Consider the following 18,687-nt stretch of genomic DNA (forward strand, 5'->3'; position numbering starts at 1 on the left):
TATTGAAATTCTTAAAAGACACTTAAAAGAAATTTTTAAAGGCCTCGTGTTAAATTTATTTCAGCAAACACTTTTAATGTCCCATTACAGGCTAGGATTTACATTGGTAACTATACTTAGATATCGTTACCTACCTAGTATTTTATTATACAGCCAGTACACAGTTTACAAACCAGTGTTATTCTGAGATTGATTTTTAAGATATTTGCAATGCATTTCCCAATTGAAACAAAAGGGTTCCTAAACTAATTTACAAACAGCTGTTTAACCCATATGTGGCTAAAATATAACACTTCTTTTATCTAGAAAATCATTAGTAAATATAATTGCCACACTACTGATTAAACACAACTTTAAAAAAAGAATGAAAGGAATGAAATGCAGTAACATTTCAGACATAGCAAATATATTTCATTTCATCCTCTCAGGAAAACTGTATAAGGTAGGTATATTCAAAATTAACTGATGAAGAAAATCTCAAAGATGATTACTTTAACATATGCAGTATCAAAACCATTTTCTCTTCCCACTTTTTCCCTGATTTGTTCAGTGAACCCTCAAATATTTACTGAATGAATGACGGCTTATTTTGAATAGATACTTGCCATGATAAACTTCTTCTTTTATACTTAGTAAATGTTTTTTTCTCACTAATACTTTAGGGGGAAAACTTGTTTTTTTTAGTTTAGTTATGGTTTAACATTTTCGTTGATAAATTACCATTTCACTTCACTATCGGAAAATGACTTTGAAAATATAATTTGACTAATGCCATGGAACGAGATAAACTGTGCTTCTTGTAATTCTCATATTAATTTTGAACTTCAGTTAGAAAAGAAATGAACAAGAAATTCGAAATTATTACTGACATCAAAAAATGTACTAATGTTTCTAGAGAGTCCTTTGAAATAATGGTAACATCATTCCAAAGATTTTCAGTATAACCTATAGGTCATGTCACTTGTTCAGTACATTTCACATGATAGTAATGTGAAGAATGGCTTGGATGTTTGAAACAAGGTAAGTAGCTACAAGGCGGTTCTACTAGGCCAGTGCTTTCCAACCTTTCACATACCATAGTACATATGGACAATAAAATAGTAATACATATATAGCACACTGAGATAAACTGGTGGGGTTGGTGTCAACCAATCTGGGGTCTTTTACTGTCCCAAGCTACTCTTGATCCCCCTAAGAGCTGAGAGAAAAAACATCTTGGCGTATCTATTACAAATTTGTGTTGGAACACTCAGTGTTATTGGGACCAGTGTTATAGTCAAGTTATAGCTATTGTGTTAGGTATTGATAACAATTTACTGCCCATCTGTTCTTCTAAAGCATTGGTTCTCAATTTTGGGGGGGCCAGGAAACCCATTACATGTGTACATAAGTATTTCAATAAAGAATATTTTTCCAAATTTAAAAAACATACTATAAAGAGTGGCATTGTTTTATTTTACACTGTGTAAATCTCTTATTTCTGGCTTAATAGAAGACAGCTTAACTCTCATATCTACTTTTGCATTCCACTTGTGATGATAAATTGTTCTGATTGAAGTATGTGGGAAAGAAAATCTGGCCTTACACAGATATGCAGTTGGAAAATGAGTAAATTTTAATAGCCTTTCCAACAATTTGTGGCTATTCTTTGACACTACATCACAGCTTGGCAAATACAGTTTCTTAAAATTTAGCTGCAGTGTGGATTATGGAAACATTACTGAGTTTTTCATAATCTGGGACCTCAGAACCACCTACGTGGTTGCATATTAACTAGAAGAATTTAAGATTCAGAAGCAGTTGTAATTACACCTGTGGTTTATTGCAGTGGAATCTGGAGAAATCCAGATTCAGGCTTCCATAGGTTTTTCTTGTGATCACATAAAACACACTTCTTCCTCCAGCAATAAACTGCATAACTAGGCTCAGAGACAAGGGCTTTTATTTGGGATTGGTCACACAGACACTTTGTGCCTGCTCAGCCAGTCAAGATATTCACCATAAAACATATTGTTTACACAATCTAGGCAGACTTCTGCAGCAGGATTCAGTGCCCTAGTCATACAAAATGACCTTATCGGTTAGTAACATAGAGAACATTCCCAAAGCCAATTCCCAGAAGTTAGTCAAGGTTCAAGCCTGTAAACTTTTTTTTTTTTTTTTTGAGTGCTATTCCACTGAAATGCATTGGTTTGTTTTGAACTTTGAATGGCTCTTTTACCCATGCATGACTTGTTAGTTGTATTGACTTATACACACTTGTAAAATTTGACATTTCTTTATACAATATCAAAAAGATTACGTTTGTTAATATCACTTGATCTCAATAGAAGAAAACCTTTATATTGGGAAACTATAAAGCTCACAAAACAGATAACTTTTTTTTTTTTTAGAATTTTAACTTTCACTTGAATTTTATCATTGGCAGCAATTACTGTCAGCTCTTTGAAGGCCCATGTCATTTGAGAATCAGGACAAGCTCATTAGGAAAATGACTAAATACCTTAAGTCTGAATAGTCGTAGTCTAACAAAAGTTTTTTCAAATAAAAAGGGTGTTCTTTTGAAGGAATTGTTTTTTGTTCAGTTCACAAGTCAAACATTTGTGCATCAAGACCATTGTCCTTTGTTACGTACTTTACAGATGTGTCCTTCCCATTTTGTCACACAGTATTAAGTAGATGTGTACTCAAGTCTTGAGATTTAATGATTTTTACTGCTTCATCGAGGCCAACAAACAAGCGGCTTTGTTTTTTCTTACTGAGTGTGGCTGTGGCAAATACAATGCCAAAATTATTGTTTAGTGCCAGTTCTTTGATTTGTGCTAAAATTAGTAGTTCTACCCAACATTGCTCTTGCATCATCTTTGCAAATGTCAACACAGTGAAAAGAGTAAATAAAATCTTAGTAGTGTAATGAAAATAGTGTTGATCTCACAGACCCTGGTGATGAGCCACACCTCCCCATGGGGCCATGCCCCATGCTTTGAGAACCAACATAGTAAAGACTCTGAGTACATACAGAGTCATGTTTTGTTGATGTAAATATTTTTCACCAGGTGTGGGAAGAGTAGATAGTAGCATCTCTCTCCAGAAACTAGACAATAGCTCCTTGAAAGCAAGGACTATCCTAATTATTTTTATGTTCTCTTCTTCATCTTGCAGAGTGCCTTACCCATCATGTGCTCTATAAATGTTGAACTGAAATTTAGGTCAGAAATTAGTCTAAACTGAAGCAATGCCAGTTGAGATAGAGAACAGGAGACTGATTAAGGAGAGATTTATGGATAGTTTGGTGGGCAGTGAAGAAGAAGTCCAAAATTTCTATTGTGGAGAATGGTAGTGTGATTAGGACAAATTACAGGAAAGCTAGAACATTTCAAGGAAAGATAATATAATTTTGGCTGTATCAAATTTGAGATGCCTATGAGTTAGGTGGAGATGAAATAGTAAGCAAATGAAAATAAAAGTGAAGTGTAAAAGAACTCTGCACTAATGAACTCAGGCATGAACAGGGATACGGTAGTAAATGAAGCTATATGTGTGTGGAGGGGGTTCTCTGGAAAGAAAGTAGAGGGGGAAAGGGTTTTGGAAAATAGCACTGTTTAAATAGTGAGCTAAAATTAGTGGGAATAGTCAGAAGGGTAGAGAACTACAAAGACAGAAAAATACTAGGGAAATTAAAGATGTGTACTAGTGATTTGGGTCCCCCAATGTCCCCCCCCCTTAATCTGCAGCAAACTTGTGCTGATAAATTAGTGATAGAAGTATTCCAGATAACAGATAGACCCCACTTTGTTGTTAATGAGATGATACTGAGGTCTGCTAGGCTTAATGTACCCCAAATTCTGAATGAATGACAAGCTAGATTGAGAAGAGGAGAAAGTCTTTCATTCTTTTCGTGCTCTAGATGTTACTAGAAAGTTTTCAAACTTTGCACATTAGAATCACCTGAGGATCTTGGACTCCTGCCTTTCATTCCAAATATTCTGTGGTGGTTTTTGCTTGTTTGGGGGTTTTGGGGTTTTTTGTTTTTGTTTGTATGGGATATATTCTGGGCATTAGGATTTTTTAAAGCTCACCAAGTAGTACAGAAAATTCAGTGAAGGTGGGGAATCACTGATTGTCTTAGGGAAAGAAGGAATTATAAATTACTAAGATGAGGTTTAATTTTATTAGGTTAAGAGTTAGAAAGAGATTGCTGCCGTGTCTTCTAATTTATATTTTAGATGAATAATCATGGAGACTTTCCTAGATACGTTTATTGAAACATCTACATACCAACTATGTGCCACACATGATATGTAGCATTGGCGTTTGAATTATGAATAATAGGTTGTCTCTTCCCTCTACGGAGTTCACATTTCAGAGATGATTAAAGTTTAAGGAAAACTCGGTATCTATCTTTGACGCTAAGTTTTCCAGAGGCAATTTGCACTCTCCTACTCAACTAACCAAAATGTATTTAATTTTGAAATGTATGTTCAGGGATACTGTGGGTAAGGAGGATAAAAATTTTAAATCTAGTGTTTGCTGTGGAAGGTCTATTTGTGAAAATAAATATGTACAGTATTTTAGTATGTCACTTTTTTCCATCTTTCAGTGTTTGAATTTGCTTCTTGTTCTAGAAATGTATTTCCCACTGTATACCTTCCCAATATATGAAGTTAAAAATCTCTCATTTTTCATTTCTACATAGAATATTTTTCACTCAAGGGAATTTCTAGGTAATGTGGTTATTTGAACATAAATGCAGCAGTGCATGCACTTATAGCTAATAAAAACTTAGCTATAAGTGATAGACATTCCCAGTCTGAACTAGCTTTGGCAAAGAATCTTTTTGGTTTACAAACATGCAAGGGAGGATTGAACAACCAAGAACAGAAAGGCAGATATACGGGTGGACTTAAAGAACATTAGAAACCAGGGACTCAAACATGACCAACACTTTCTCCCCATCTATTTTTTAAATTCTTCTTCTAGCTAGCTTCATTTTCTCTAGCCACAGAACAGCTTTTCCACATATCAGGAAACATGGCTACTAAAAGCTTGAGTTTTAAGTTGAACTAATTCTGGCTTCAGCTTTTGGGGCCAGAGTCCAAAAGTCCCAAGAAGAAAGCCATTGTCTGGGCTTCAGTTGGGTATCCCTGTGGGTCAGTCAGCTGTGGCCATATTTGTGAGAGGGTACTAAAGGAATACATCAGTTGTATTTATAGGCATGTTGAGGTAAGAGGAAATTACCAGGAAAAGACATGTATAAGCCAGACAAACAGTTCCCAAGATGTATGCTATATACTTCATACAGTAAAATATAATAATAAAGAAAAATCAAGGAAATAAAATTAGAAATAATAAAATACAGTGAAAAAAATAGGGTGACATTTATCAGATGTGATGACATTGATTATGTTAAAAAGAAAAAGAAAAACTCGAGTCAGTATATGCTTTTTAAGCCAAACAGAATGACACAGATTAAAAGTAAAAAGCTGGCGAAGACATGTTAGGAACATAACAAATAAAAAGGATGATGGCAGTATTACTGTCAGAATAATTGTCATAGACAAATATCAGCAGTTTCATATGATAATAAATAACAAATAAAACCCAGCTTTAAATTAAGAAAGGGAAATAGCTAGGTGCCAGAAATAAAATGAATTTAAGGCCAAAAGCCTCAGGGACACTCCGAGGAGTCTTGGTATTAGATATAAGCCTTATTTAAGTATTGGGGTACAGAAGGGGAGAAGTTGGGATTTTAAATCTAGGTAGCAACTGGAGACAGAGCTTTAGGCCCAGGTGAAGTGGCTTCTGGAATAATGCTTCCTTTGCAAATCTAATTGGAGAAAAGGAACTGGAATCGCTCAGCCACCTGGCCTGGGAAGGAGGCCATGGTAGAAAAGTCACCTGAGGTAAATCAGCCTAGGCCTGTTCTGTGTGCTCTGTGAGGAGAATACTTGAAGACTTGAATAAATGGAGCTGTGCAATGTTCCTCAGTGGAAACTCTTAATATTGTGAATATCACTTAAAGAATGATGTGTGAGAGCTGCATTTTTTCTTTTAATAGAAGGCTTCACTCATATAAAGGATGGCCTCACCATGTCAACTAATAACAGATTATAGAGCTATAAAAATAGGAAGTGTGGTTTGAGCCAGTTCAGAACTAGAAATTAGTGGAACAGAAAGTTCCTAGACAAGTATGTATAAGGATGGAATTCTAGAAATGTATCTATAGATTGACATGGAGAAATACTCATATTTCAATAAGTGTGATATCAGCTAGCAAAGGGATAATTTCACTAACTTATAAAAGCATAGAAAAATCCAGAAGAATTTCAACAAAATGTTTATAATTATTATACTGAGATGATAGGATTGTGGGTCTCTTGGTTTTCCTTTTCATTTCTGTTTTTTCCTAAATCCTGCTTAATGTGCATTCAGATTTTTTGCAAAAGAAAACAGTTAAGCATTACATACTTAAACTTATGGATTGCAGTACTTGGAAGGAAATTCATATAATCTTAAATACTTTCATTATCGATCAAGAAAAGAATGAAAATAATTGTAGTTAACACTGCTGTATGATATATAGGAAAGTTGTCAAGACAGTAGATCCTAAGAGTTCTCATCACAAGGAGAAATTTCTTTTTATTTTTACTGTATGAATATGAGATATAGAAGTTAACTAAACCTACTGTGTTAATTTAACAATACATATAAATCAACCCATCATGCCGGACACCTTAAACTTATACATTGATGTATGTCAAGTATTTGTCAGTGAAACTGGAAAAAGAAAACCGAAGCATTAATTTAAGTTTGTTAAAGAACCAATAGAGCTAAGACAAGTGGGAGAAAGAAGTAATGTTTGGCTTTTGTTTTGTTTTGAAATAAAAATGCTGAAGATTCCAAGGAACTTCTGAGAAAGATTCTAAAGAAATGCTAAGATTTTAAGGAAAGAACATAAATCAATTATTCACATAGTTAGAAATAAGGAGAATATGATAGATGACTGTAGGACTATTAAGTTCAGTTCTCTGTTAATAAATTTGGGTGTCTTAATAAAATATTTTTAAACAGAAATGAGGGGGAGGGGGTTGACTAGAAAAAAATGCTTAAAACTGTCAAAGTCTCGGTAAGGTTCTAGCCCCGAGTAGTTTTAGGGAATAACTTTTGAGAAATGTTTAAATAAACAATCTCCATGATATATTAGCCATTTCAGAATGCAGTGAAGGAAAGCATATACTTTTTGGGTCTTTTCGTTAATCTAGCATATCCCTGCAATATCATAGTGGGTGATGTATCAAAAAAGAGTGTTCCAGCCAATTGCAATAATAACTGTAAATGCAAAAATAAAATACTAGCAAAATCATTTACTGTTAGGTACAGTTTAATGAAGGAATGCAAGAAATGTTTGCTGTTACAAAGTTTAGTAAATACTCAGTGGTTCAAAACAGGCAAAACAACTCAAATGGCTTGTATTAATTTTCTCTTTTTCTATTACATTTTTTTTTTACATCTTTATTGGAGTATAAGTGCTTTACAATGGTGTGCTGGATTCTGCTTTATAACAAAGTGAATCATGTATACATATACATATGTATAAATATGCGTCTCCCACCCTCCCTATCCCACCCCTCCAGGCGGACACAAAGCACCAAGCTGATCTCCCTGTGCTGTGCGGCTGCTTCCCACTAGCTATCTACCTTACGTTTGGTAGTGTATATATGTCCATGCCTCTCTCTCGCTTTGTCACAGCTTACCCTTCCCCCTCCCCATATCCTCAAGTCCATTCTCTAGTAAGTCTGTGTCTTTATTCCTGTCTTACCCCTAGGCTCTTCATGACATTTTTTTTTCTTAAATTCCATATATATGTGTTAGCATACGGTATTTGTCTTTCTCTTTCTGACTTACTTCACTCTCTATGACAGACTGTAGGTCTATCCACCTCATTACAAATAGCTCAATTTCGTTTCTTTTTATGGCTGAGTAATATTCCATTGTATATATGTGCCACATCTTCTTTATCCATTCATCTGATGATGGACACTTACGTTGTTTCCATCTCCAGGCTATTGTAAATAGAGCTGCAATGAACATTTTGGTACATGACTCTTTCTGAATTATGGTTTTCTCAGGGTATATGCCCAGTAGTGGATTTGCTGGGTCATATGGTAGTTCTATTTGTAGTTTTTTAAGGAACCTCCATACTGTTCTCCATAGTGACTGTATCAATTTACATTCCCACCAACAGTGCAAGAGGGTTCCCTTTTCTCCACACCCTCTCCAGCATTTATTGTTTCTAGATTTTTTGATGATGGCCATTCTGACTGGTGTGAGATGATATCTCATTGGTTTTGATTTGCATTTCTCTAATGATTAATGATGTTGAGCATTCTTTCATGTGTTTGTTGGCAGTCTGTATATCTTCTTTGGATAAATGTCTGTTTAGGTTTTCTGCCCATTTTTGGATTGGATTGTTTCTTTTTTTGTTATTGAGCTGCATGAGCTGCTTGTAAATTTTGGAGATTAATCCTTTGTCAGTTGCTTCATTTGCAAGTATTTTCTCCCATTCTGAGGGTTGTCTTTTGGTCTTATGGTTTCCTTTGCTGTGCAAAAACTTTGAAGTTTCATTAGGTCCCATTTGTTTATTTTTGTTTTTATTTCCATTTCTCTAGGAGGTGGGTCAAAAAGGATCTTGCTGTGATTTATGTCAAAGAGTGTTCTGCCTATGTTTTCCTCTAAGAGTTTGGTAGTTTCTGGCCTTACATTTAGGTCTTTAATCCATTTTGAGTTATTTTTGTGTATGGTGTTAGGGAGTGATCTAATCTCATACTTTACATGTACCTGTCCAGTTTTCCCAGCACCTTTCTCCACTGTACCTTCCTGCCTCCTTTATCAAAGATAAGGTGACCATATGTGCCTGGGTTTATCTCTGGGCTTTCTATCCTATTCCATTGATCTATATTTCTGTTTTTGTGCCAGTACCATACTGTCTTGATTACTGTAGCTTTGTAGTATAGTCTGAAGTCAGGGAGCCTGATTCCTCCAGCTCCGTTTTTGGTTCTCAAGATTGCTTTGGCTATTTGGGGTCTTTTGTGTTTCCATACAAATTGTGAAATTTTTTGTTCTAGTTCTGTGAAAAATACCAGTGGTAGTTTGATAGGGATTGCATTGAATCTGTAGATTGCTTTGGGTAGTAGAGTCATTTTCACAATGTTGATTCTTCCCATCCAGGAACATGGTATATCTCTCCATCTATTTGTATCATCTTTAATTTCTTTCATCAGTGTCTTATAATTTTCTGCATACAGGTCTTTTGTCTCCTTAGGTAGGTTTATTCCTAGATATTTTATTCTTTTTGTTCCAGTGGTAAATGGGAGTGTTTTCTTGATTTCACTTTCAGATTTTTCATCAGTAGTGCATAGGAATGCCAGAGATTTCTGTGCATTAATTTTGTATCCTGCTACTTTACCAGATTCATTGATTAGCTCTAATAGTTTTCTGGTAGCATCTTTAGGATTCTCTATGTATAGTATCATGTCATCTGCAAACAGTGACAGCTTTACTTCTTCTTTCAGATTTGGATTCCTTTTATTCCCTTTTCTTCTCTGATTGCTGTGGCTAAAACTTCCAAAACTATGCTGAATAAGAGTGGTGAGAGTGGGCAACCTTGTCTTTTTCCTGATCTTAGTGGAAATGATTTCAATTTTTCACCATTGAGGATGATGTTGGCTGTTGGTTTGTCATATATGGCCTTTATTATGTTGAGGAAAGTTCCCTCTATGCCTACTTTCTGCAGGGTTTTTTTTTTTTTTTTTTTTTTTTTTTTGTCGTACGCGGGCCTCCCACTGTTGTGGCCTCTCCCATTGCGGAGCACAGGCTCCGGACGCGCAGGCTCAGCGGCCATGGCTTACGGGCCCAGCCGCTCCGCGTCATGTGGGATGTTCCCGGACCGGGGCACGAACCTGTGTCCCCTGCATCGGCAGGCGGACTCTCAACCACTGCACCACCAGGGAAGCCCCTCTGCAGGGTTTTTATCATAAATAGGTGTTGAATTTTGTCGAAAGCTTTCTCTGCATCTATTGAAATGATCATGTGGTTTTTCTCCTTCAATATGTTAATATGGTTTATCACATTGATTGATTTGCATATATTGAAGAATCCTTGCATTCCTGGAATAAACCCCACTTGATCATGGTGTATGATCCTTTTAATGTGCTGTTGGATTCTGTTTGCTAGTATTTTGTTGAGGATTTTTGCATCTATGTTCATCAGTGATATTGGCCTGTAGTTTTCTTTCTTTGTGACATCCTTGCCTGGTTTTGGTATCAAGGTGATGGTGGCCTCGTAGAATGAGTTTGGGAGTGTTCCCCCCTCTGCTATATTTTGGAAGAGTTTGAGAAGGATAGGTGTTAGCTCTTCTCTAAATGTTTGATAGAATTTGCCTGTGAAGCCATCTGATCCTGGGCTTTTGTTTGTTGGAAGATTTTTAATCACAGTTTCAATTTCAGTGCTTGTGATTGGTCTGTTTATATTTTCTATTTCTTCCTGATTCAGTCTTGGCAGGTTGTACCTTTCCAAGAATTTGTCCATTTCTTCCAGGTTGTCCATTTTATTGGCATACAGTTGCTTGTAGTAATCTCTCATGATCTTTTGTATTTCTGCAGTGTTAGTTGTTACTTCTCCTTTTTCATTTCTAATTCTATTGATTTGAGTCTTCTCCCTTTTTTTCTTGGTGAGTCTGGCTAATGGTTTATCAATTTTGTTTATCTTCTCAAAGAACCAGCTTTTAGTTTTATTGATCTCTGCTATCGTTTCCTTCATTTCTTTTTCATTTATTTTTAATCTGATTTTTATGATTTATTTCCTTCTGCTAACTTTGGGTTTTTTTAATTCTTCTTTCTCTAATTGCTTTAGGTGCAACATTAGGTTGTTTATTCGAGATGTTTCCTGTTTCTTAAGGTAGGATTGTATTGCTATAAACTTCCCTCTTAGAACTGCTTTTGCTGCATCCCATAGATTTTGGGTCGTCGTGTCTCCATTGTCATTTGTTTCTAGGTATTTTTTTAATTTCCTCTTTGATTTCTTCAGTGATCACTTCATTATTAAGTAGTGTATTGTTTAGCCTCCATGTGTTTGTATTTTTTACAGATCTTTTTCTGTAATTGATATCTAGTCTCATAGTGTTGTGGTCGGAAAAGATACTTGATACGATTTCAGTTTTCTTAAATTTACCAAGGCTTGATTTGTGACCCAAGATGTGATCTATCCTGGAGAATGTTCCATGAGCACTTGAGAAAAATGTGTATTCTGTTGTTTTTGGATGGAATGTCCTATAAATATCAATTAAGTCCATCTTGTTTAATGTATCATTTAAAGCTTGTGTTTCCTTATTTATTTTCATTTTGGAGGATCTGTCCATTGGTGAAAGTAGGGTGTTAAAGTCCCCTACTATGAATGTGTTAACTGTCGATTTCCCCTTTTATGGCTGTTAGTATTTGCCTTATGTATTGAGGTGCTCCTATGTTGGGTGGGGCTTCCCTGGTGGCGCAGTGGTTGAGAGTCCGCTTGCCGATGCAGGGGACACAGGTTCGTGCCCTGGTCCGGGAAGATCTCACATGCCGCGGAGTGGCTGGGCCCGTGAGCCATGGCCACTGAGCCTATGCGTCCGGAGCCTGTGCTCCGCAGCGGGAGAGGCCACAGCAGTGAGAGGCCCGTGTACCACACACAAAAAAAATCTATTACATTTTTTATCTGATTATTCCAGGTATATCAAAGAATTATTGTTCCTTTAAATACTAGTCTTATGTCTGGGCTGTTTTCCTATTCTCTTAGTCTTCTCAGTTGGTTTTTCAGATTTCTGAGTGTGTGTATTCGTGTTTCATATCTGTGTTGTTTCTAATTAGATTGTAGTCTCATTGCATACCAGCAAGAATAAGCTGGCTATATTATAAAATGTATCATTCCCCTATTTGGGGCCTGCCACATCCTAGGCACTGAAAAACTTGTTGAATTAATGAATTAGGTTAATACATGGGAATGGGTGCCTTGTTTTTAGTGAGAAAGCTCGATTTTTAAAAGATGGTAGTTCTTCCTACTTATTGTATAATTTACATGAAGTTTTATTTAAATCATTGTTTAGGTGAAATGATTCTGAATATTTAATTGGTAAGAATAATTTTGAAATGTTTTAAAGATTTATATACTGTGGGAGACTGGCAGAATTGATGTTTATATTATAAAGTTTTAGTAATGAAAATACTGGCATAATATTAATGAAACCAGAGTAAAAGAAAGTCCTGAAACTGTCTTGGGTATGTGTAAGTAATAATTATATCTGTATGTATAGATATATGTGTGAACTTGGTATATGATAAAGTTGCCATTTAAAGTTCTTCCTTCAATACAAAAATGTTTGTATTGACTTTTATTTGACTTAAAGAATTAAATGTAAAAGTGTATGAAACTATAATAAAGGAAAATACAAAGTTTATCTAATCGAGGTTACAGAAGAACTTCTTAACAAAGAACTTGATGGGAAAGATTGTTAGATATAGCTATGAAAAATCAAAACATCTTTGTATCAAAAGTAGAATTAAAGACAATAAAATGGAATGGGGAGACTAATGAAAAATGGGCACAGAAATTCATAAAAGACGGCCAACAATATATAACAAAATATTTAAACTTTTAATAGAAATGCAAAATAAACTAACCAGAGTAGTATGGGTTTCTTAATCAGAATGGTAGAGATATTGTAATTAGTGACCATCACTAAGGTCACTTAGTGACCATCACTAAGGTCACTAAGGTCTATATTGGCAAAGACATGTACTTCTGATGAAAGTACAAATTGATAAAACACTTTTTGAAGGTACTTTGCTCAGGGGTCTTTAAAATATGAATATTCTGGGGCTTCCCTGGTGGTCCAATGGTTAAGACTCTGCTCTGTCAATGCAGGGGGCCCGGGTTCAATCCCTGGCCAGGGAACTAGATCCCGCATGCCGCAACTAAGAGCCCGCATGCCACAAGTAAAGATCCTGCATGCCACAACGAGGATCCCGTGTGCCACAGCTAAGACCGTCTGTGGCCAAATAAATAAATGTTTAAAATAAAAATAAGTAAATAAAATATGAATATTCTTTGATCCAGTAACTTAGTTTTTCAATTACTAATTGGTCACAAGGAAATAATCTTTTAAGTCTATCTGATTGCATGAGGGAATGCTCGCAGTTCCATAATGCTAAGTGAAAACACTTAGATCAATTTTGATCTCAATTTATGTTATACACATAGGAAAAGACTGAAAGAAATGACCAAAATTGATAGTCAGTATCTCAGGATTATCAGTTCTTTTCTTTGTTGTATTTTCCTGTGCTTTCTACAGTGAATATGTGTTATTTTATAATCAAAAGCTTTTTGAGGGGCAGAGTGCTTAGGGTTTTTTTTGAGATCAAAAAGAAATAGTCCTTTATGTGCTTGACTATTTTTAGCTCTATAATTGGATTCTGCATGTGATCCTATTAGTAAAACAAAATATTTATAGTTAATAATGTGCCTTGGGACAGTTTATGAATTTTGTATGATTAGCTAAATATTTTTACCATTTTATAAAATCTTTGAAATGTTTTTACCATGGCATTTTTTACTTGAGTACCTAGCACATTTCAGAGACTCAAAAGATGTCTTTAAATGGAGTTTTTTAAACAATTACCATGTGATGATAATTCCCAAAGAGTGATCCTCCAGCAATTTTATTTTTTATTTAGATGAGTTTATTCTTTTTCAGTGAACTTTTTCCGTATGTATTATAGTATCCATGTTTGTATTTGGCAGCTATATTTTCTGCTCTGAAGAATCTTCAAGATAAAATTCGACGTTTAGAACTTGAAAGGATTCAGGCAGAAGAAAGTGTGAAAACCTTGTCTAAAGAAACAATTGAATATAAGAAAGTACTGGATGAACAGATACAAGAAAGGGAGAATTCAAAGAATGAGGAATCAAAGCACAATCAAGGTTTGTTTAATTATGAAACACTATCAAAATAAGTATGGTAAAATCACTCTAAAAGAAATTCCACATTAGTGTTTTCTAGTGCTTAGTGTCTTCGAGCACTACAAAATTACATTTATATTTGGGAGCATTTTGTGGAACAAGTGCTGATGTCCTGTATTATATTTACTGTCAGAATTCAAGGCAGATTAGACTAACATACAGAAAGAGAATGACTTAGGTCATCTGAAAAGGCTTCTAGAGCTACTGGAAAATGTTTATTATATATACTGTAGATTCATGTTAAGCAGGTTCTTAAAACTAAAACTTCTGCGAGTGAGCTGATTTCTGCTTTTCTTATGAATTCTTTTTAGAGCTGACATCTCAGCTGTTAGCTGCAGAAAATAAATGTAATCTTTTAGAAAAACAATTGGAATACATGCGTAACATGATAAAGCATGCAGAAATGGAGAGGACATCTGTATTAGAGAAACAGGTATGTTACTTCATAGAGTCACTCTCAAGAAAAGTTAGTTATAGAGAAAATTAATTTGATATAAAGACCTTTTTTCTCAGTGAGGACTAATGGTGCTGTTACAAGTAATCAATTCTCCGTCCATCTTAAAAGATAATAGTACCAGTAGTTCATTTTGAAAAACTGCTAGTGGAAGCTTTGAGAAAAATGTGGTTTGTTTTTTCAGCGAAGCTAAATAGAGGAGTTTCCTTTTTGGATGACCCTCACACACACTGCCATATCCTCTACACACAGCTTTAACAGCTTCTGCTTTGGAACAGTACAACAGCACAGGACTGAAATTACTTGGGATCAGTTATGGTGTCTGAAGATTTGATTGGTCTTCATTGTTACTGCTGTATTTGGTAGAGTTCTACTTAAATTGGAAAAATACTACACATTTAATTGTGTTTTCTTTTCAGGTCATGTTAACTTCTTTGTACGATATCAGAAGTATAAATAAGCATATTATGTACCTCTCTGCCTCTTGAATTTTGTTTAAAGACTCAACTCAGGTAGCACATTTCAAGGTTCTTTATACTTTGAAAGACTTTTTTACAGTTGTTATTTTAACAAAAATATTTTGCTCTGTCAAACCAGAGGTATTTTAATTTAAGTAACCTATGCATTTACGAGAGGACATCTGCAATATCAGTCTCGAATATATTTTTTTAAAACATACCTCCTTTTCCTATTATGAATATAGAATTTGATTTCATCATGAATACCATAGTTTCTGGGCATCTTAACTTTATTATGCAAAAGTTGAATGTTTATATGCTTAATATTTTGCTAGGTACTCTGCAGTGTGAAAGAAATTAAATGCTTTCCACCTCAGTCAGCTTTCAGTCATAGTTGGAGATATCAAAGAAATATTTGATTGCACAACAATATTTAAGAGGATGTTTCAGCAATTTTCATTTGTATTATAGGTCTCTTTACTATGCCATTGAGTTTATTTGTGACCATATTTTTTTGTTTCCAGTTGGGTCCTCTTCAGTCCACCTATTTTTGTTGTTATTTTAATGTACCATTACTTTGCTTTTTATTCCCTCATTTTATCTCTTTGAACACTATAAAAATTCCCAGTCTTAAAATCATTTTTTTTCTTATGAGAACTGTATACGTATATATATATTTTTATGATGAACTCTTATTCTTTGGAGTTGTTTATCTTGGGAATTCCATACTTCTAAGTTGTGTAGGCAGCCTTATGAAATGGTTGTGGATTTGCCTTTGCTGGGGCTTGATGAGTTTCCCTGGTTCTGGTCTGCATTTATGATAATTTGTTGGCTTTGGGCTCCTGCATCGTGCAGATGGTACGTTGCCTGAAATTTATGTCACGTTCCTTGTGTATCTTATACACCAAGGCTATAGTCTTGCCTCGTGTAATATTTGGCTTCAGTATTACTTGCTTTTGATTTATCTTTTTTGCATCTGAAGAGTTCCCTTTCTTCAAACTTGCTATGCAATTATTATTATTTCTGTGTTTTCTCTGACACTTTTATGTGATGGATGGGGTTGGGAAAGGGATGGTGAGTTAAATCTGATTGGAAATGGCAAAACGTTACGTACAGTAATACGCAGTTCTCTTCATTGGCATATTTCTGTTCTCGGGTTAGAAAGCATCTGTAAGACAACCGTGAGATGTCTTGACTAATATTGATATAGTTGTTAGACAAATATATATATATATATATATATATATGTATGTCTTTGAATTAAGCCCTGTTTTCATCAGTAAAGTTTGATTAGCCCATTTTATGAGTGGTTCCAATATTGGAAGTGAAGTGTGATTTGTGCCAACATTTAACTCAATGTATTATTTCAAGGGCAGTAACTATCCGCTAAGGTAGGTAGGAGGAAATTAGTAGTTCACACAAATTCCTGAGAAATTTATTGGTTTGTATTACTTTGTCATATTCAAATTTCTGTTAGTATGATACCTATTGCTATAGACTTGTATATGAAGATACACTGTTTACAAGTTCACGTGCTTAATGTTTTGCTTTTTACCAGTAGACCTCAGTTTAGCATACTTCCACTTCTTATCCTAGTTTAATGGTTTATTCTGTGGCTGTCAGTCCTTAAATCTGATAGGTGGCAGTCTTTTCAAATCCTTGACCCTAAGCCTGAAAAAAAAAAAAAAATGATGGATGTTTTGCGTAGAATTCAGAGGAAGTGTAAATGTTACGTACCAAAACTGTGATTATTGCCTTAATTAAGAGATTAACTATGTTAGAGAACCAGACTAATTACAACTATTTGTGTGTAGCCTATATGTCTAGTAAATACCTTCATTCAGAGCGTATTAACAAGTCTTAGTATAGAGAACCAAATGTTATAATAGTATATAATAAGAACAAGATTTCACTTGTATTTGTTAATTTTCCTCTGGTTTCATCTTAATATTGTTTTCCTGGAATTCCTCTGTAGTACCTAAGTAGTTGTATGAAAAGCCAGACAACATCCCTAGTACTTATTTTACTTGTAACTGGAAGTTTGTACTTTTTAATTTTTATTTTATATTGGAATGGGGTTGATTGACAATGTTGTGTTAGTTTCAGGTGTACAGCAGAGTGATTCAGTTATACATATACATGTATCCATTCTTTTTCAAATTATTTTCCCATTTAGGTTATTATAGAATATTTAGCAGAGTTTCATATGCTATACAGTAGGTCCTTGTTGGTGATCAGTTTTAAATATAGAAGTGTGTACATGTCAATCCCAAACTCCCAATTAATCTGTCCCCCTCACCTTTCCCCTTTGGTGACCATAAGTTTGTTTTCTAAGTCTGTGAGTCTGAAGAAACTTAGTATTTTTTTGATTTTTCAAAGGACTGACTTGTAAAAGTCAGTTTTACAATTGTCATGGTCATAGCCTACCTTTTCTCAAGTAAAGCTGGTTAGTCTCATTTTAGGTTATTGGGTTTTTTGCCTGGTTACGTTTCAAGGTTTTATATGGTGAAGGAATCTCAGATTCCTTTTAATTTTTTCAGGGAATTTAGATTACTTTTGATTAAGACCTGTAGATCAGATACTTAGGATAGAAACGTCATGAATGAAAAACTATTCATAGGAACACCTTTCTAAAAGTATTATTTTCACTTGTCCAACAAGTATTTATAGCCACTCCACTAGGCAAGTGGAGACCACAAAAATCAGAGACTACTGTGATTGTGTTTTATAGTCTTGTAGTATAATAACATATATGTAAGTATAAAATAGTACACTAAAAATATAAGAACTTTGAATAATCAAAAATAAATAAAAGCCAGACAAGTAGCATAGTACTCTCAGTGTTAGTTTTTCAGTTTTTTGTCAAATTATTATGCTGTATTTAATATTGTTTCCCAGGTTTCCCTAGAAAGAGAACGACAACATGATCAAACGCATGTTCAAAACCAACTTGAAAAATTGGATCTTCTTGAACAGGAGTATAACAAGCTTACCACAATGCAGGCCCTTGCAGAAGTCAGTGAGAATCTTTTATACTCATCAATGCATAATATTGGTTCTTATGTAAAATTGGATATTTTATAGGAAAAAAAATGACCTTGTAGCAAAGAAACATGGGAATTTTTTTTAAAGGAAGAAATGTAAATTTGGAGAGAAAGTTCACATTTTATCATCTTAGTGTACATAAGGAAGGAGTTCGTTTTGAAAATGTTGAAAGATGAAGTGTTTTTGAGTATCCTTAAGGCTTGTATCACTTCGTTTTTGTTCTCTGAACTAATTTTAGTTTTTTTTTTTTTTTTTTTAATTTTTATTTATTTTTGGCTGCATTGGCTCTTTGTTGCTGTGCGCGGGCTTTCTCTAGTTGTGGTGAGCGGGGGCTACTCTTCCTTGTGGTGTACGGGCTTCTCATTGCAGTGTCTTGTTGCAGAGCATGTGCGCTAGGCACGCGGGCTTCAGTAGCTACAGCACGCAGACTCAGTAGTTGCAGCACGTGGGCCCTAGAGCACACGGGCTTCAGTAGTTGTGGCATGTGGGCTCAGTAGTTGTGGCTCGCAGGCTCTAGAGCTCAGGCTCAGCAGTTGTGACGCATGGGCCTAGTTGCTCCGCAGCATGTGGGATCTTCCCAGACCAGGGATCAAACCCGTGTCCCCTGCCTTGGCAGGTGTATTCCCAACCACTGCGCCACCAGGGAAGTCCTAATTTTAGTCTTAATTGATTCATTTGGGA

General features: G+C 35.1%; 1 protein-coding gene and 1 non-coding gene across 4 annotated transcripts in view; both read left to right on the top strand.

The window, feature by feature from the left end:
• CEP57 (centrosomal protein 57) overlaps nucleotides 1-18,687 on the top strand; it is a 46,910-nt gene that overhangs the window by 14,980 nt on the left and 13,243 nt on the right. For all 3 annotated transcript variants that reach the window (XR_009564948.2, XM_030883725.3, XM_030883723.3), the window contains exons 3-5: nucleotides 13,831-14,010; nucleotides 14,361-14,482; nucleotides 17,860-17,976. Coding sequence is in view for 2 of the 3 variants with exons in the window: in XM_030883725.3 (XP_030739585.1) it covers nucleotides 13,831-14,010; nucleotides 14,361-14,482; nucleotides 17,860-17,976 (419 nt within the window). In the remaining variant the exon portion in view is untranslated. The remainder of the gene's footprint in view (nucleotides 1-13,830; nucleotides 14,011-14,360; nucleotides 14,483-17,859; nucleotides 17,977-18,687) is intronic.
• TRNAD-GUC (transfer RNA aspartic acid (anticodon GUC)) lies at nucleotides 12,912-12,984 on the top strand. Its single transcript has one exon. It is a non-coding gene; the product is annotated as a tRNA-Asp (tRNA).

This window comes from Globicephala melas, chromosome 8, assembly GCF_963455315.2.
Source record: "Globicephala melas chromosome 8, mGloMel1.2, whole genome shotgun sequence".
In the NCBI taxonomy this organism is placed as follows: domain Eukaryota; kingdom Metazoa; phylum Chordata; class Mammalia; order Artiodactyla; family Delphinidae; genus Globicephala; species Globicephala melas.